Source organism: Macadamia integrifolia, chromosome 7 (assembly GCF_013358625.1).
Source record: "Macadamia integrifolia cultivar HAES 741 chromosome 7, SCU_Mint_v3, whole genome shotgun sequence".
NCBI lineage: Eukaryota > Viridiplantae > Streptophyta > Magnoliopsida > Proteales > Proteaceae > Macadamia > Macadamia integrifolia.
Genome location: NC_056563.1, coordinates 22,388,818 through 22,409,798, shown reverse-complemented (window position 1 = coordinate 22,409,798; position 20,981 = coordinate 22,388,818). Strand labels below are relative to the sequence as shown.

Genomic DNA, 20,981 nt, shown 5'->3' with positions numbered 1-20,981 from the left:
CCCAAACCTGCCAGGATCATCAGATACTGTATTCCACCACAGCATACACACACTAACATACATTCATCAGATCAGCGGAAGACTAAGTTTTTACCTGTGAATAAATCTTTTATACTTGATACCCGAATTGTGATACAATAAATATATACATTTGGGCCCGAAGGCATGATATATACACAAAAAGAATAAATTTCAAATATCAAGTATATACAGGAAATCATCAAAAACCATCAGAGTACACAGCTCGGCTCGGTTTCAGGGGTTGTGCCCAGCTCGGCATCATATAGAAGAGCTCAGCTCGGCCTCGGAAGTGGAGCTCAGCACGGCCTCCAGGGTGGAGCTCAGCTCGGCCTCAGAACTGCTGTCCTGCAGCACAGCTCTCACACGAGCAGTCTACGCCGTGCCTAAACTCCTCGGGGGTCCACCAGTCCTCTTCAGGAAACTCGACTGTGGGACCCACCCCATGCTCCTCAGATGTATGACCTGCAAAATCATCTAAAAAGGGGGTGTACACGTGGAATGAGCTCACTAGCCCAGTAAGTAGAGAGGTGGACCACACACAACAGCCCACACATCACAACACATCATATGCACTACATGCCATGCTATACATTTTAATTCACATCCGCCTAAGCAACATTACTAAGTCTTTGGTTTAAGTGCTACTACAACCACAGTGCGCGTATACTTCGGGTACGAGCCGCGAACTCCCTCCCGCGATACGCCCATAAGGCTGTTGGAGAAGGCCCACCGTGAGTACTCGGAAAAGTAAAGACAATGCCGTCCACCGGCTCTCAACAAAAATGTAAATAACTGAAATAAAGGTGCTGACTCCAGCAATTTAAAAGCAGTACGATTGGCCCTCTTGAATGTACCACCGGGGTTGCCGACTGTCCTACATGACTCGTCGGGCGTAATGCCTAACCGCCACAGTGTCCGACAACCGCGACCCCTGCTTCCCCCCAAATGGCAACCCAACACCTTAACCCCTGTTGGGAAGGTCGTAGCACGGGATGGTGAGAATCCTAATAACGCATACTCCTATATGACAGTACGACTGCATAGTGCCTCCGTGTCCCATACCACGGGCCACCAATGCATTCGTTTCCAAGCCGACCACGGCATCTAGTCTATCAATGCATTATGCTCCATGATGTCCACATTCAACATATAAACATCTCATTCAATTGGCATTTGAAAAGTAAACATAGCATATATGCACATCAATGAGTGGAATGACTAATCTATATAGCATATTCATGATGACATGACTAGATTAGATATAGTTATATGAATGCCAAACAAATGCCTTGAAACAAGGCCAAACGTCCTCTCCCCACTTACTTGTAGCGTACAAGGATTCCCGTTCGGTACGGGTGAGATCCGGAGCGAATCGGGTAGGATTTGGTGAACCTAACATAATTGAGAGGGGTTAGTACTTCACCATTTTAGAATCGAAATTAATGAAATCCGATGTCAAAATCGTGTTTAGAACGTCAAAAGAAGGTCACACGTCCGATTTGGGTTCGATCGGACATAAGGATCACCTTCGGGGCCACACGGGTGGGTCAGACAGGTGGGCTGTCTACCCACCGGTTTTACCCACCGGTTATGACCGGCGGGTAGGGGCCCGCCGGTTGTACCCGCCGGTTATACCCGCCGGTTGGGCCAGGGACCCATGGCTAAGACCGGCAGGTAGGTACCCGCCGGTTGTACCCGCCGGTGGTACCCGCCGGTTGGGCCCGAAGGTCCCCTGCCTTCTCAGGTGGGTACCCACAGGCGGGTAGGTACCCGCCGGTTGTACCCATCGGTTTTGGCGGGAAAGACCCTGTTTCTTCCCCATTTTCTCCATTCTTTGGGGAATCAAATGGGGCTTTTCCCCACCCATTCTTCTCCTTCAAGGTCCTATAGGATGGTTCTAACCTAGATCTAGGTTAGATTCGAGTGAGGGAAAGCCATCTTACCTCCTTTGCTCAAGAATGACTTCAAACCCTTCAAATCACTTCAAACTCACAATGCTTCTTCTACCTTGTCAATCTCTCTTCAAATCCTTCAAGATCAACACATAAATCATCTATTAAACCTTAGATTCATCATTCCAAAGGGTATTTACCAGATCTCAAGAAACCATACTCAAATCAAGGGTTTAAAGCTTGGGTATGGTGAACGTTCATAAAACCCAACTTTTCTTACCTCCAACTATAGATCTAGAGTTGAAGATTACTCTCCTAGCACCGGAATGGCAAGATCGAGCTTCGGCGCCACTGAAATCCTTCCTTTCTTCCTCTTCCTTTCTTCTTCCCTTTCTTTTCTCTCTCCTCTTTACTTTTCTCACCAAACGTACGAGGGTAATAAATGGAAAGAAAAGAAATCATAAAGCCTTATATACTATTCCTAATTAAGTGAATAGTGCTCTTGGATGGGTCACTCAGGTGGGTGCACCCACCTGTCCTACCCACCTGAGAGCCAAGACTTGGGATTTTGACCGGGTTCGGACCTCGGCGCGAATCCCACCCCAGGCATACGATGTAGCATACGTATATACCTTAAAATACGGATATAATACCTGTTTTATCCGTACATAGCCTTATGGTAGGTGCACGTACACGGTTTGGGCACTCCCGTCTCTTCTGGCACTGGCTCGGACTTGTCGGGCCAGCCGGTGTTTAAGGTCACCCGTGCCATCATAGCCCATAAGGAACCCGCTCTAATATCCTCTGGCTCGGTTCCTGCATGGTTAAACTGGTTCAATCGTGAAATCAGGCCGGGTTTAAGAAGCGGGGTATTACATTACCCCCCCTTCTGAAAAATTTCGTCCTCGAAATTACGTACCTGGTTGATCAGAAAGATGAGGGTACTTGGCTCGCATTTCTTCTTCTACCTCCCAAGATGCTTCTTCAAGTGAATGATCAGCCCATCGCACCTTTACATAGGAAATGGAGCGGTTGCGAAGGGTTTTCACCTTCCGGTCCAAAATTTCAGCTGGCTGTTCTGTGTAGGTCATATCAGCTTCTAGGTACTCTGGTTCCACGGGTAGTACATGAGATGGATCATGCACGTACTTCTTCAGCATGGATACATGGAATACATTGTGAACATCCCCAAGCGAAGGTGGCAGAGCAAGCATGTAGGCTACTGAGCCAACCCGGGATAAGATCTCAAATGGTCCCATGTATCTTGGGCTCAACTTCCCCTTTCTGTGAAACCTTTGCAAACCTTTAGTAGGAGAGATCTTGAGAAATACCTTTTCTCCTGGCTGAAATTCAATCTCCTTCCTACGGGTGTCCGCGTAGCTCTTTTGACGGGACTGAGCTACTTTAATCCGTTCTCTGATAACGTCGACTTTGTCACAAGTCATTTGTATCATCTCAGGTCTTAACATTCGACGTTCACCTACCTCATCCCAATACAAAGGAGTTCTGCACTTCCTGCCATATAATGCCTCATACGGAGCCATTCCAATTGTAGCCTGGTAACTGTTATTATATGCAAACTCCATAAGAGGTATATATTCTTCCCAACTGCCACTCATCTCCATTGCACATGCCCTGAGCATGTCTTCTAATATCTGTATGGTTCGCTCCGACTGACCATCCGTCTGTGGGTGAAAAGCTGTACTCAAATTCAGCTGTGATCCCAAGGCACGCTGTAAGCTTTTCCAAAACCTGGAAGTGAACCTCGGGTCTCTATCTGAAACAATGCTCACTGGCACTCCATGTAAACGCATTATGTTGTCCATGTAAAATTGTGCTAGTTTGGTCATAGAGAACTTGGTCTTGATAGGAATGAAATGAGCAGTCTTGGTAAGCCGATCCACAATCACCCATATCGCATCCATTCCCTTAGGTGTACTTGGTAGTCCGGTGACGAAGTCCATTGTAATCCTTTCCCACTTCCATTCTGGTACTGGGAGTGGCTGAAGGGTACCATAAGGTCGATGCCTCTCAGCTTTCACTTTCTGGCAGGTAAGACAAGTCGCCACATACAAAGCTATGGTGACTTTCATGTTTGGCCACCAGTAACTTTGTTTGAGGTCTTTGTACATTTTGGTACTTCCTGGGTGGAGTGAGTACTCGGAGCTATGTGCTTCTCTCACTATCTTATCTTGTATAACCAAATCATCGGGTACACACAATCTGTCTCGAAACATCAATGCCCCATCACTGGCTAAAGTAAAATCTGGGTCGTTCATTGTTTGATCTTGAACCTTAACTCTAATCCGCTGCAATTCAGGATCCAAAGGTTGCTTCATTATCACCTCTTTCCTAATTGCCAGATGCACCTGTAGAGCCGACAAGGATACCGTCAACCATTTAAGGTTTTCTGGTTGAGGTTCAAGCTCTAAGGTTGCCCCATCATACAAGAGGGTTTCATCCATTAGCATTGCCTCTTGCACAAGTGGTGAGCTGACCGCTAAGTATGAGAGCGACACAGTCTGTGTCTCCCGACTCAATGCATCTGCCACCACATTAGCCTTGCCGGGATGATACTGAATATCGCAGTCATAATCCTTCATTAGTTCAAGCCATCTTCTCTGTCTCATGTTCAAATCTTTCTGGGTGAAGAAGTATTTCAGGCTTTTGTGGTCACTGTATATCTCACACTTCTCCCCATACAAATAATGTTACCAGATCTTAAGGGCAAAAATGACTGCGGCTAGTTCCAAGTCATGAGTGGGGTAATTCTTCTCATATTCCTTTAGTTGTCGGGATGCATACGCTATTACCTTCCCCCGTTGCATGAGAACACAACCCAAACCAACTTTGGAAGCATCGGTATAGACTGTCATTCCACCTGTGCCCTCAGGAATAGTCAGCACAGGGGCAGTCACCAACCTTTCATTCAATTCCTGGAAGCTCTTTTCACATTCCTCTGCCCAGTCGAATTTCACACCCTTTTTAGTCAACTTGGTCATTGGTGCTGAGATCCGAGTAAAATTCTCGATGAAACACCGGTAGTATCCAGCCAAACCCAAGAAGCTTCTAATTTCAGTAACATTCTTGGGGCTTTCCCATTCCACTACTGCTTTCACCTTAGCAGGATCTACTTCGATTCCGGCTTTAGACACTACGTGCCCCAGGAACCCAACTTGTTCAAGCCAGAATTCACACTTGATGTACTTGGCAAACAACTGTTGATCTCTCAACCTCTGTAACACCATTCTCAAGTGTTGAGTGTGCTCCTCCTCGGTCTTGGAGTAGATCAAGATATCGTCAATAAAAACGATTACCCATTTGTCAAGCACATCCTGAAATACTCGGTTCATTAGATCCATGAATGCTGCCGGCGCATTGGTTAACCCGAAGGACAACACCAGGAACTCATAATGACCATATCGAGTCCTAAATGCTGTTTTGGGTATATCACTACTCTTTATCTTGAGCTGATAATAGCCGGACCGAAGGTCTATCTTCGAAAATACCCTGGCTTCTTGCAACTGATCAAATAAATCGTCAATGCGTGGCAATGGATACCGGTTCTTAATGGTTAGCTTATTCAGCTCCCAGTAATCTATGCACATACGCAAACTACCATCCTTCTTCTTGACAAACAACACCGGGGCACCCCTAGGTGAAACACTTGGGCGAATAAACCCCTTTTCCAATAGTTCCTGCAACTGCATCTGCAGCTCCTTCAATTCAGCTGGTGCCATCCTATATGGAGCCTTAGATACTGGAGCTGCTCCAGGAATCAAGTCTATGGCAAACTCCAACTCCCTATCAGGTGGTAATTGCATCAGATCATCTAGGAAAACATCGGGAAACTCTTTGACCACCTTTACTTCTTCTAGAGGTGTAACTCTTGCATCAACATCAAGTACCGAGGCTATGAAACCCTGACATCCACTTTCTAGCAACTTTACCGCTTGGAGAGCGGAGACAAGGACCTTCCTCACCCTTTTCATTGTATCTGCTCGGTATACCCACTCTTTCCCTTCGTCATCTGTTACCTTAATCAGCCTTTCCGCACAGATCACATTAGCTCGATGAGCCGACAACCAATCCATACTCAATATAACATCAAAATTCTGCATATTGAATTTAATGAGTTGTGCATCAAAGTTCTTCCCACTAATCCCCACTGGGCACGGCCCATACACTTCCTTTAACTGTGCAATTTTACCAGTAGGCATACTAACAATCATTCCATGGTCTAGGATCCTGGGTGACATCCCAAGTTTCCCTACAAATCTCTTAGATGCGAATGAATGAGTAGCTCCTGAATCAAATAAAACATAGGTTGGTATGCCCGATATGGGTAGGATACCTAGTATAACAATGTATATAATTTCAGCAGGTCATCAATATTAATCATAATGAACTTCTTAATTTAAAATGTACCTGCTACAACTTCTGTACTAGCCTCAGCTTCCTCGGCTGATAGGGCATTCATCCTTCCCTGCGGTTGACTGCCTCGAGGTAAGGGAGGTCGGTACGCAGAGGGCTGACTGGAGGGCAAGGCTGGTCGGGCCCGACAGTCTTTCGCATAATGCCCATAGGAATGGCAGTTGAAGCAACGAATCTGAGACGTCGGAACTGGAGCGGGGCCCCTCTGCACTTGACCCGTTGCAGATGGAGGTCGAGGTGGCCTTGGAGCTGTAGGTGCCACACTAGTGTTCGGACGAAAATAGGTAGAACCCGAACCACCAACTGGCCTAGGAGGGTAGCCAGGTGGCCTATAGGGCTGCCTATACATAGGCCCAGAACTGTATGATCCGCGGTATGCTTTGGAGGAATTTCCCACCTCTGGGAATGGATTTGTTCTCTTCCACAGTCCAAGAGTGAGGGACTGTTCACCCTTTTGCTTATCTTCCATGGTCTTGGCCTTCTGTACAATCTGGCCATATTCGGTCAAATCCAAGACTTCAAGCACAGACCCAATATACAGTCAAAAGAACAGAAACAATCAAACAAAGCACATCTGGTGATTCAATTGACTGGCCATGGAACAATTTTGGTTCTCTGTAATCTCTTCTCCTTCATCCTCTTCATATCTATCAATTTCTTGTTACATAAACTGAAAAAGCATAATAAGAACTTACCACCAAGCCCATTTGCCTTTGCGATCATCAACCATCTCCATCTCCTCAACAGAACCTCTCCACCAATCCCTTCACCGTCTTTCCGATCAATATGGTCCAATCCTCTATCTTCACTTTGGATACCGCCCCATTCTTCCACTCACATCTCCACCGTCTAGGAATGCTTCACCAAGAATGATATCATATTTGCAAATCGACCCAAACTCCTGGTAGGGAAGCACTTATACAATTACTCCTCACTTAGGGCCGCTTCTTATGGATTCTATTCACTGAATTTCTGCCGCCTCTCCACAATCGAGCTCTTCTCCTCCACCCTCTTGAACATATTTTCAGATTTACGAAGAGAAGAGGTGTGATTTGGATTAAAATCACTTTTGTATCGCAGATGACGATTGGGAACACCGCGCACAAGAGAGCCGCTCAGCTTCTGTACTCTTTTTTTTTTTTTTCTCTGTTGAAAGAGAGGCGTTTGGTAATTGAAAGGAGATAAATAAGGAGAAAGTAATAGCGTAATTAATGAAAATTTATATGATTTAGGGGAAAGATTAACCACCCAATTTTTTATCCCAACGATTGGAGAAAGGATTAACCATGCCTGTTGTGGATTATTATGTGACCACTTTTTTTTTAAATCTTTTTTAATACTTAATTACTAAACTTTTTTAATATTTAATAATAATAATTAATTATTAGTTCCTCTCTCGGACCAGCTACTGATCATCGCCTTGTAAGCTATTGCCTCACCAACTAGCTAATCAGACGCGAGCCCTTCCTTGGGCTGATTTCTCCTTTTGCTCCTTAGGTTACGGGGTTTAGCAGTCATCCAGCTGTTTTTTCCCCTCAAGGGCAGGTTCTTTGCTCCACTTTTTTTTTTCTTTTTTTACTTCCCCTTTGCAATCATGAAAGAGGATCTCTATTTTTTTTTTTTTTTTTTTTTGTACATCTTCTCTATATTTATCTTTGTATATCTCCATAATTGTTCCTCCCTCCCCACTCTCCATAATATTCTCTCTCTCTCTCTCTCTCTCTCTCTCTCTCTCTCTCTCTCTCTCTCTCTCTCTCTCTCTCTCTCTCTCTCTCTCTCTCTCTCCATATTTACCTTTGTAAACCTCACTATTTTTTCTCCCTTTGTGCTCCACATTTTATTTTAGTAACGACATAATTAATGAGGAATTTTATGCAATTAAAACCTTAGTAAATCTTAGTATTTTTTCTCCCCCACGATTAGGGGAAGGATTAATTTTTTTAATCCTTTTTAAAACTTAATAATTACTTACCCTTTCTACTCCACCTTTTTTTATTATTATTATTTTCTTTTCTATCTCGAGGTTTTTTTTTGGTCTATTGAAAAGTTGTTTTGGTAGAGGTCAATGGTTTTTCTTTTCTTTTTGAAAAAGTATACCAAAGAGAGGGAATACGTACTTTTCAATAGTAGTATGACTAGTAAAAATACATGAGCAAATGCACGTGGGGTAGTCTCCTTCAAGCTTCCTTCTCTCTACTAGTGGGCACATACATTTTACTATGCTATTATCAATCACCTGGGTACTTCTTTTAGCCATATCTCACCATCCCGAGAGAGAGAGAGAGAGAGAGTAAAAATAGTTGGTAATTCTTGTTGTAATATTATTTCATTCTATTCCGTAGAACTTTGGGTCTAATGAAGATTTTTTTTTCATTTTTCACTGTGTGAGAAATATAATTTCAGCCTATAGTTCACTAATGGAAGGGTCCCATATATGTGAACAAGACAAAATGCTTCAGTTCAAAAAATAAGAATCTCCAGAGGCACAACAATTCCCCTTCATATTCCTCACCAAGTTTTAGTTAGTAAGCACATTTGACAATGACATAAGGGATCATGTAACTCCAATCCTTTGTTTGGTCATCAATGTGGTTGTGCCCTACTTCTTAATCCTACCTGGTAGAAATATACGCAAAATAAGAAATGCATTAGTTTCACTGATCAATTAATGCATTCTAGAGGTGTATAATATATATCATATGAAAACTAATTGCTTAAAAAAATAAAAAGTAAGAGAATGAATTCAGAACTACAACTTGGTTGGACCCAAGGAGTAATCCGTATTTTGAGGTACAAGAATTCATCTACCCCTACAACCCCCTTATTTATTATTTTTTAAGGGGGGGGGGGGAAGGGGTTGCTTATTGAATTGACATCAGAGCAAGATAAACATTCATCCTATTGAAGGATTCTGGTCTTGTCGGTCACTAAGGTTTCTATTTTTACTTTTCAAGTAATAAACAGAAAAGGTCCCCCTATGAAATATGTTAAATCAAGATGATACAATCATCCAAGAATGTGAATAGGCAAAATATGCCGCAAAAAAAAATTTGATTCGTCCAAACATCATCTAGAACCAACAATGGTGGCTCTGGCTTTTTCCCCTCTAGAAGGTAATGAAATTGTTTAATAGCATTTTTCTTCACTCAGGCCGAACTCTCTAAGGTGGTCGTCCTTGAAACAGTTACAAAGAATATTTTATCCTTAAATATACCTATAACAAACAAAGTATAGGAAACTAAAATGTTGTTAGTAAGAAATGACATATAACAGAGTTTGCACCAAGTTAGTAAGAAATGTTGTTCTTCCTTTGTTAGGATAGCACTCAAGATGATTTCGTCTGCCATTTTTTGTTTTCCTCTATTTTGTAGACTCCTCCCTCTTATGATTCCAAATCCTAAACTCACCAATTTCAAATATGTCCCAGATAGATAGTCTCTTCCATTGGAGCTGCTAAGATAGTATTTATATAAACTGTCGAGAGAGAGAGAGAGAGAGAGAGAGAGAGAGAGAGAGGGCATAAAATCCCCAAATAATGGTTTCACATCTTTTTTTTTAATGGAGAAAGAAACCTAATAATTACTTCTCTCTCCATAATTGTTCACTCCCTCACCACCCTCGACAACTCTCTCTCTCTCTCTCTCTCTCTCTCTCTCTCTCTCTCTCTCTCTCTCTCTCTCTCTCTCTCTCTCTCTCTCTCTCCTTTCATATTTAATTTTGTAAATCTCTCCATAATTATTTTGTAAAGGTGAGGTTTTAAAAAAAATCTTTAATAATTAAGAATCAAATCATGGGATCATTATTTGGGGATTTTATTATTATGCCATTACAAAAAATAATAATAATAAAACGTAGAGCACAAAGGTGGAGGAGAAAAAATAGGGAGATTTAAGGAGGTAATTATGAAGTGATTTACAAAATTAAATATGGATGGAGAGAGTGATTCAAGGGGGAACAAACGATTTGATTCCTAATTATTATTATTATTATTTTAAACCGTTCTCTATTGTGTGTTATTATGTGCCCATGATTTGATTCCTAGTTATTAGGGTTTATTTCCTTTAAAACCTCCCTATATCCAAATAATTTTTTTCTCTAACTTTTGGAGCTTTCTAGGAATGTTAACATTGATTTTAAATATTCAGTTATGAGGGGTAACCATGAGGTAAGGTGGCAAGCTGAATTAAGGCTTTCATAATAACAATTTTGTATCCAATGTTTGGGGGTTTCTAGGAATGTTAACATTGAATTTAAATATTTAGTTAATATTTAGAGAGAGAGAGAGAGAGAGAGATTTTTTTTTTCTCCATCTTCCATTTTAAGGGTTTTTTTGGCCATTTGGAATCTTTTTAATTTTTAATTATAGAGATTTAAATATGGAAAGATATATATATATATATATATAATTTTTTTTTTCATCTTCCATTTTGAGGGGTTTTTTGGTCATTTGGAAATGTTTTTGGGTAGATGTCAATAGTTTTTTTGTCATTTTGAAAAAGTATACCACAAACAGGGAGTATATACTCTTTAATAGTAGTATGATAGTATGATAATATGATTAAGCAGTTAAAACCTTTGTAAATCTCAGTATTTTTTCTCCCCCACGATTAGGGGAAGGATTATTTTTTTTTAGGATTAATTTTTTTTTATCCTTTTAATACTTAATAATTACTTACCCTTTCTACTCCACCTTTTTTTTTTTATTATTATTTTCTTTTCCATCTCGAGGGGATTTTTGGTCTATTGGAAAGTTTTCTTGGTAGAGGTCGATGGTCTTTTATGTTTTTTTGAAAAAGTATACCAAAGAGAGGGAGTACGTATTTTTCTCCCCCACGATTAAGAGAAGGATTAATTTTTTTATCCTTTTTAATATTTAATAATTACTTACCCTTTCTACTTCACCTTTTTTTTTATTATTTTTATTTTCTTTTCCATCTCGAGGGGTTTTTTGGTCTATCGAAAAAAATTTTTGATAGAGATTGATACGTTCTTTTTAATAGTAGTATATATTTTATATATATATTGGAAAGTTTTTTTGGTAAAAGTCGATGGCCTTTTCTGTTTTTTTTGAAAAATTATACCAAAGAGAGGGAGTACGTACTTTTTAATAATAGTATGATATATATTATGGGGGGAAAGAATAAATGTTGATGTGGGCATGCACTTTGTTTTGCCCCAACAAAAAATTACAATTTGTTTCACGATTTCTTTTTCTTTTTTTTCTCCTATAATGTCCGCCATATAAATTTTATATTGCATAATTATTTGTGACAATTTCATACATGACAAATCGTGCTAATTGGGGACAATCAGTATATCTCATTAATACGGCCAAATCGATCGCTCAGCAGGGTAAGGACATGCGTCGCCCATCGGGACACGTGTCGCCCACCAGATAGGGATTGCAAGGACTCTAACATGTAACCTGCGTGAAAAGAATGTTCCCCGCCAACCGAAGAGAGGACGTCTTCCAGTGGAACTCTAAGAGGGAAGAAGGTGGACCCGAGAAGGACTCTTGGAAGGAAAGGGAAAACCCTAAACCCTAAGAGCTATATAAGAGGGCCCGAGAGGAAGGAAGAAGGTAAGCATCAATACCCCCACCATTACTCCTAGACAAAAACTGTGCGGCCAATCCCTAACTTGAGCGTCGGAGGACTAACCCCGGATAAAGCTCCGGGCCTCTGCCGTCTATGCTTGTGCAGGTCAGCTCATACGGATTTTTGGTAGCAACAGATTGGCGCCGTCCGTGGGAACGACCGTAATGGTGGGGAGAACTTACAATCGTAAGAAGACGAGAGTAGCATCCAACATGAACATGGGGGAGGAACCTTCAGGAGGGCTCCCTCCCTGAACGGAAAATGGACGAGAAAGGGTGAACAATGGTCGGGAAGGTTCAGTGAGGTACCAGCATTTGGTCAGATATTCGGTGCTCGAAGATAGTGATCCTCCGCCCCCACCTGGAGCGCAGGAATATGTGACAAGGGAGCAGTTCGAAGCCCTCCAGGACAAATATGACCGAATAGCCAAGGCAATGAAGGAGGTCTCCAAAGTTGTCTCTCAGAAGACCGGCGGAGCGCCACAAGGCCCTCGCATCCAGCCCATGAGAGGACGAGACGAGGACCGGAGCAGTACGGGATCAATAAGGTCCGGTCGTAATCCTCAAAATCGAGCAACGAGGGAAAGTCCCGCACCCAGGGGAAGGATGCGGCGTGCCGCCGAGGACCGATATGGGGAACCACGCCAAGGAGACGAGCCGAGACATGAGGACTCGGGGTTAAAGCAGATGATCTTGGACCTGAAAGATGAGATTAAGAAGGTGGCAGAAAATCAGACGGGAGCCCGCGAGCCAGACCTCACTAATGACACGGCTTTAGCTGATGAAGTTATGAGGGACCCGCTCCCGATCGGCTTTCTCCTGCCAAAGTATGACACATACGACGGGTCTGGGGACCCCATCGATCATCTGGAAGGCTTCAAGGTCGCCATGCAGTTCCATCGAGTCTCGAAAAATATTATGTGTCGCGCCCTGCCATTGACGTTCAGAGGAGCGGCAAGGCTATGGTACAACCGTCTGCCGACAAAGTTGATCCACAGCTTTAGCGATCTAAGCTACTTCTTCATGAAGGGATTCTCCAGTAGCCAACCCCTTCAGAAGACAACGTTGAATTTGACCAATGTCAAGCAACAGGAAGGAGAGTCACTGCGGAACTACATGAAGTGCTTTCAACAAGAGAAAATCACGATCAGAGGGCTGGACCCGAAAGAATAGTTCACGGCCTTGCTAGGAGGCGTCAAGGATAAGGAGTTGAAAAGGTTCCTGGCGAAGCATATACCTAGGAATCTAACCGAGCTGAGAGCTTGGTGTGATAAGTACATCTAGATGGAAGAAACCCTCCAGGCCGATGAAGAAGCCAAAAGGAAGGCGATAAGGAAGAGGCTCTCAAGGGCCGACGACAAACCCTCCGAAGGAGGCAAAAGACGAAAGTCTGAGCGCAGTCAGGCACCCAGTCCACCAAGGAAGTTCGAGAAATATGCACCCCTGAACCGGAGACGAACGGAGGTACTGATGCAAATAAAAGACTCCCCGGATGCCAGGGCCATGAAGTGGCTAGGAAAGATGGGGCGACACCCCGAGAGACGCAACATGGACAGATATTGCCACTTCCACAGAGACCATGGCCACGACACCAAAGACTGTTGGCACCTCAAGGGGGAGATAGAAGGGATGATCCGAAGGGGATATCTAGGCCGATTTATAGACCGCGAAAAGGAGGATGCCCAAGACGATAATGACCGTAGGGATAACCGTCGGAGAGATGGCAGAGGTCGCTATGAGAGGAGGCGACCTGCCCATAAAGGCAATCAGGAACGGCGAAGGGACCAGACCCCCGAGGAAGCTGAACGTCGCCTCCGAGACGAGAATAAGAGCCCAACTAGAGTTATAGCGACCACCTGTGGAGGTCTAGCCGCTGGAGAAAGTTTAGTCTCTGCCAGGAAAGCAAAAGCCTACGCAAGAAGCGTACATATGGCATAATGGCCGAACAAGAAGGCAAGGACGGGGACGGTTATTTCCTTCTCAGATGATGATCTGGAAGGGGTACACACTCCGCACGACGATGCCCTGGTTGTCACCATGACCATAGCAGATTGCAAAGTGAAGAGGATCTTAGTGGATAACGGTAGTTCAACTGATATCCTGTTCCTTGAAGCTTTCCGGAATATGGGCCTGGACGAGGGAAAGTTAAAGAAAGTCAAACACCCGCTGCAGGGATTCTCCGGCATCCCAGTGAAGGTGGAAGGATCGATTGAGTTGCCAGCAAGAGCCAGCACTAGAGATCGCCAAGTGACGGTCATGATCAACTTCCTGGTAGTAGGCATTACCTCGGCATACAACGCCATACTAGGGAGGGTCGGTTTGAACCTACTAAAGGTTGTCGTCTCCACACCCCATCTCAAGATGAAATTCCCAAGCAAGAACGGTGTCGGGGAATGTCGAGGCGATCAGGAGGCATCCAGGAGGTGCTACGCCACCACCTTGTGGGGAAAGGAAAAGGCGGGTGAGGCGCTCCCGATGGAGGATCTACACGATGATTCCAGTTACCAACGGGGGGAACCCGCTGAGGATCTGGTACAAGTTGAGGCTGAGGAGGGGGATAATGCTCGGTAATTCCAGATCGGAGCTACAATGCCAAGGCAACAACAAGAAAAACTCGTCTCATTCCTTCGAAACAACTCTGACGTCTTCGCCTGGTCGGCTTCAGACATGCCTGGAATAGACCGAGGGGTAATAGAGCATCATCTGAATGTTAACCCGACGAAGAAGCCGGTGCAACAGAAGAAGAGGACTTTCACCCCCGAAAGACAGCAGAAAATAGACGAAGAGGTAGAGAAGTTGCTGAAGGCCCGGTTCATCCGCGAGATCCAACACCCAGAGTGGATATCCAACGTAGTGACGGTCCCGAAGGCAAATGGAAAGTGGAGGATCTGCATCGACTTCACCAACCTGAATAAGGCCTGCCCGAAGGATGCATACCTCTTGCCAAAGATAGACCTCCTCATTGATGACACGGCAGGATACGAGGCGCTGAGCTTCATGGATGCATACTCGGGGTATAATCAGATCAAGATGTCAGAGGCTGATATCCCAAAAACTTCCTTCGTGATCGAGGGAGGACTGTACTGCTATGAAGTCATGCCCTTCGGACTAAAAAATGCAGGGGCCACCTATCAAAGGTTGGTGAATAAAATTTTCAAGGGGATGATCGGCAAACCATGGAGGTGTATGTGGACGATATGCTCGTAAAAAGCCTGAAGGCGGAACAACACATCCAAGACCTAGAAGAGGCGTTCCAGGTGCTGAGGCGGTACGGCATGAAGCTAAACCCAACCAAGTGTGCGTTCGGGGTAGCCTTGGGAAAGTTCCTTGGCTTCATTGTCTCGGAGAGAGGAATTGAAGCCAACCCAGTGAAAATACAAGCCATTTAGGATATGAGGTCACCCCAGAATGTGAAGCAGGTCCAGGAGCTAACAGGTCATGTCGTCGCCCTTGGACGATTCATGTCTCGATCGGCAGACAAGTGCCTCCCCTTCTTCAAAGCACTGAAGGGAACCAAAAAGTTCGAATGGACGGAGGAGTGCGAAGAGTCCTTCGAACAATTGAAGGAGTACCTGGTCGCACCCCCACTGCTGACGAAGCCGAGCACTGGGGATACCTTGCAGCTATACCTGGCTGTATCAGCAGTGCCGGTAAGGGCAGTACTGACGAAGGAAGAAGGAAGGCAACAACGGCCAATATACTATGTCAGCCGAACCCTTCTAGATGTTGAAACAAGATACAAAAAGGCAGAGAAAGTGGCGTATGCCCTAGTGATAGCGGCAAGAAAGCTGAGGCCATATTTTCAATCACATACGGTATGCGTACTCACAGACCAGCCCCTGAAGAAGATACTGCAGCGGCCGGATATGTCCGGTCGCCTGGTAAATTGGGCCATAGAGTTGGGAGAATTCAACATCCAGTACAAACCGAGAACCGCAATTAAAGCACAGGCCCTTGCAGACTTCATCGCCGAGACGACGCTCCCTGAGGACCCCCAGGAGTTTGCCGAGAACTGAGGAGAGAAGGCTTGGACATTGTATGTGGACGATGCTTCCAACAGCGCAGGAAGCGGCGTAGGAATCATGCTAGTCAGCCCCGAGGGTTTTAAGATAGAATACGCCCTACGGTTTGACTTCGACGCCTCTAACAATGAAGCAGAATACGAAGCGTTAATAGCCGGAATTAATCTGGCTCGGGCTTTGATGGTGAAAGAGCTGGTGGTGCATAGCGACTCACAGCTCGTGGTACGACAGGTGAATGGAGACTACGAAGCCAAAGAACAAAGAATGGCTGAATACTTGAAGACGGTGCGAGAGAGAATATCGGCCTTCAAGGAATTCGAGGTAAAGCAGGTGTCATGAGAATAGAATGCTAGTGCAGACGCACTGTCACAGCTGGCCACCTCTGACTTCGTAGATCTTGGACAATCGGTGTATTTCGAAGTACTATCAAAGCCAAGCACCAAAAAACCCCGAGAGGTACTACCCGTAGGTGAGAACGGCCAAAGCTGGATGGATGCCATAACCGAGTACCTCAAGGAAGGAAAGCTCCCAGAGAATAGGGACGAGGCAAGGAAAATAAGAATGAGGACGGCACGCTTCCTTCTGAAGGACGAGACACTATACAAAATAGGGTTCACCATACCGTACCTCAAGTGTCTGGATTCCGCCGACGGCGAGTACGCACTTCGGGAGGTGCATGAAGGGATATGTGGCCAACACCTAGGAGCCCGGGCCTTAGCACATAAGGTGCTAAGGCAGGGTCTGTACTGGCCGACAATGAGGAAGGACGCGGAATCATTAGTCAAGAAGTGCGTCAAGTGCCAGATGTTTGCCCCCGTTCCTAGGCTACACTCTGCCGAGCTCTCATCTCTATCGAGCCTAGTACCATTCGCCATGTGGGGAATCGACATCCTAAGCCCATTCCCCCTAGCCACGAGACAAAGGAAGTTTGTCGTGGTGGCGGTGGACTACTTCACGAAGTGGGCAGAAGCCGAAGCCCTGGCGACGATAGCCGAAAAGAACGTAAGGGACTTCTTCCAAAGGGCAGTAGTCTATAGATTTGGAATCCCTCAGGTTGTGGTGATGGACAATGGAACTCAGTTCGCCAATCCGACTTTCGGCTTGTTCTGTGATGCCCTCGGCATTAACCACAGGAAAACCTCTGTCGGTTATCCACCGACCAATGGGCAGACAGAGGTAACCAACCGTACACTGCTTCAAGGAATAAAGAAGAGACTGGATGACACCAAAGGACTATGGGCAGACGAGTTACACCATATCCTCTGGGCCTACCGGACAACGGAGAGATCGACCATCGGAGAAACACCCTTCATTTTAACCTACGGCACCGAAATTGTACTTCCAGTGGAGATAGGGGTCGTAACTCATCGGATTCAGTACTACAATGAAGAGGAAAACAATGGAGGGCTCCGAGCAAATTTAGACCTCTTGGCCGAAGTCAGGGACACCTCGCAAGAAAGGATGGCCGCTTACCAACAGAGGGTTGCGAGGCACTACAACACCAAAGTTCGAAAGAACGAGTTCAGAATGGGTGACCTCGTCCTCAGAAGGGCTGAAGTATCAGACCCGAGACATCAAGGGAAGCTAGCTCCAAATTGGGAAGGTCCCTACAAAGTCTCGAGGGTAATACAACCAAGGTCCTATCACCTGGAGACTACGGGGGGAGAAAGGGTACCCTGATCGTGGAACTTTGAGAACTTAAGAAAATTCTATCAGTAGAAGTAGCAAGCACACTTGTTTTTTGTAGTTTTTGTAATTTTTGCTCTCATGCACTTAAGTTGTAATTCCTCATCCTAAACTCTGGAGGATCTTATTCATTGAAAATACGAAAGCTGGTTTACGGCAATTGAGAGGAATTCTCCTGTTTGGTGACCTTAACTCTACTGAATGGATACAGCCGAAGGTCCTCACCTCGGTCGGGGGCTCAGGCAAAGGCCGAGCCGAGCTGACCGAAGGTCCTCACCTCGATCGAGGGCTCATGCGAAGGCCGAGCCGAGCTGATCGAAGGTCCTTACCTCGGTCGGGGGCTCAGGGAAAGGCCAAGCCGATCTGACTGAAGGTCCTCACCTCGATCGGGGGCTCAGGAAAAGGCCGAGCTAAGCTGACCGAAGGTCCTCACCTTGGTCAGGGGCTCAGGCAAAGGCCGAGCCGAGTTGATCGAAGGTCCTCACCTCGGTCGAGGGCTCAGGCCAACGGCCGAGGGGACTTGACCGAAGGTCCCCAATTCGGTAGGGAGCGACGACGGTCGAGGGACCTACCCTCGGTCATTAGATCTTCGAATCAATGCCAGTGTTTAAGAGATCCTTCAGTAGAAGCTGAGGGGGAACACTTGGTGAAAACCAGTTATTCAAGATCCCTCAAGTCCATAGCCCTCAGAGTCGGGAAACCTATTGGGTAAACCGAGGGAGCGAGGTCGAGCCTTGCTAAAGTGGACGTACAGATCCTTAGGCTGCCAACAATGGGTTTCGGCTTCTCGTGCCTACCTACGGGCTAAAGATCAACTTAGCCGAAAGAACATGAAAAAGTGGAAGCAAACGAAAAGAAGTGCATTCATTGATAAGGCCCGAAGGTCGAGATTACATTGATAAGGTCCGAAGGCCGAGATTACATAAGAAGGCCCGAAGGCCGAGACTACATAAGAAGGCCCAAAGGCCGAGACTACATAAGAAGGCCCGTAGGTCGTGGCTACACAAGAAGGCCCGAAGGCCAAGATTACAAGAAGCCCGAAGGCTCATCAAAAACAAAAAGCTATCTGACCCGAGACCCGGGGTGACTTCAAGGGGCGTCCGTCAGGTTCACGGCCTCTTCTTCGGTAGGGTGGGTCTCCTGATCCGAACCGCTATGGCCGGGAGTCGGAGGGACCTCTCGTTGCAACTGAACCTCACCCTCCTCGCTGCAGCCTCCGTCGTCGGCATCGGCAACCTCGGTGGCTGATGGGGCCGCCTCAATATCCTCCTCTTCGAAGATGAGCCCACTGTCCTTGAAGGAGACCCCTGGGTAACGCTCGAGGACCCAGTCTCGGACCTCAGTAAACCCCATCGTGAACCCAGGGGCGATGGCACGTTTGATCTCCTCCCGAAAGTCCTCGGAGGACCTATACTTCTCAACCCCTCGGGCCTTGGCCTCCTGGACCCTTGCCTTCGTCTGCGACTTCAGCTCCACGAGCTTCCGTTGGCATTCCCTGCGTGCGAGGAGGAGATCCGTCTCCAGGTGCTCCACCTTCTCGAGGAGGACTGAGCGTTCATTCTCTAGGGCCACCTTCTCCCGTTCGACGACCTCGAGGTCTCGGCACATAGCTTCAGCCCGAGCCACCAGTTGACCCATTTGATTGTGTGCCTACATGAGACACCAAAGGTCAGAATGCTTGGTTGAAAAATAAAACAAGGATTAGGGGACCGAAGCTTACCCCGGCCATGAAGATGTAAGCGTTTGTGATCATGGCCGTCGTCCCTTGCTGTTGAGCCTCGGCAGCGTCTCGAGGAAGATTGCCCTTCATAACCAGTTCATGAGCAACGCGCCTGACTGCCAGCGTGTCGTCTTCCTTGACCGACCACTGAGGGGCAAACCCCACTTCAGCCCTTACGTTCGCCACCCTCGGGCCTCTGAAGTCCTCGACGGGGGAGGGGTCTTGGGTAGGCATGTCATGGCCCGGTGCAGCGAGGGCCTGGACTGCCTCGGTGCTCGGCCCCTCGACTCTAGGCCTCTTCTTCGGGGTCTCTGAGGATGGCCCCTTCTTCTCTTTCTGCTTCAGCCTCGGCTGCTGTTGGGCGTCCCGCGCCCTGGCCTCCCTAATTTGAGCTTGCCTTGCCACTACGGCAGCCCTTGCCTCTACCTTGGAGACTTGCACTGCCAAAAAGAAATGAAAGGAGTCAGTATGAAGCACCGACACCCGAGGGAAACAAGCTGAGGCTAGCCCAACTCACCTGGGCTAAGCCCGAATCGAAACAATATGGCGTCAGACTTGAGGCAGTTGGCCTCAACTGGAGGATAGGTTTCTTGCCGCCTCGCCACCGCCAATGACTCCGCATCTGCCCCGAATAGGGCAGGGGTAGAGTTCACCTCCCTAAGGTCGGGGATGTCCCAGACGGTGCCGAAGGGCACCCCCTCAGATGACTTCACGAAGAAAAACTTCTCCTTCCACCCGTGGATTGATGTCGGGTAACCACTCAGAAGCCGAAGGTCCTTCCAGGGGCAGAAGTAGTACCAACCCGAAAGCCCCTTGCAGGCCTAAAGGAAGAAGCAGTTGATGAAGAGGGGTAGGGAAAGAGGCCTCTGGTGCCTTGAGAAAAGGACGACGAAGCTGAACAACTGCCGCCACCCGTTCGGCGTCAGCTGGGTCGGACATATCCCATAGTGCCGAAACACTCAAGTGAAGAAGGGATGGAGGGGAAGCCGAAGGCCGGCCTTGAACGCCTCCTTATACAAGCACAGCTCCTCGGAGTTCCGATAGCTGGCTCGGTCAGATGGTCTGGGCAGCCAGAGCTCGAAAGCATCTGAGACACCGAAGGAGGCCCTCAGCTCCTCCAGTTCTGGCTCATCCATCGTGGATACAATGTGGACAGCCTCCACCTCTAAGGGTTCCTGGGTCTGCGCTCGGGAATCGAGCACCCTCTCCCTAAATCCTGCGCCATTTGAGCCACCCTCGGACCTAGACGGCGAGGCCACGAACGATGAGTTACGGGAAGAAGGCGAGTCGGTGGAATCCGAGGACATCCCTCGGACCTCCCCTAGACTCTGATGCCTACGGTTAGACTTCGTTCTCTCGGAGGACGATGGATTGTAGCCCGACGAACAAGACATGAACTTACTCTTGGGTGTCGCTAAACTAAGGGGAATCGAGACGAGGATGAGCTCTTCGAAAGGAACACCGAGACCGAAGGTAAGCTCTCCGAAGGAAAAAAGAAAAGTGCCCCACAAATGAACCCCTGCACTTTATAGATGGGGACAAAAACGGTACGACTACTCGAGCATTAATGGCGTCGCCACGTCAGAGTACGAACCCTCGAGGTTTGCGCC

At 46.5% G+C, this 20,981-nt stretch overlaps 1 protein-coding gene across 1 annotated transcript in view; it reads right to left on the bottom strand.

Moving 5' to 3' along the window:
• Positions 1 to 8,787: 8,787 nt before the first annotated feature.
• The window catches only part of LOC122083816 (formin-like protein 14), a 78,611-nt gene continuing 66,417 nt past the window's right edge, over positions 8,788 to 20,981 (bottom strand). Inside the window, exon 18 of the mRNA XM_042651720.1 lies at positions 8,788 to 8,963. Coding sequence (XP_042507654.1) covers positions 8,947 to 8,963 — 17 coding nt within the window. The 3' untranslated portion in view covers positions 8,788 to 8,946. The remainder of the gene's footprint in view (positions 8,964 to 20,981) is intronic.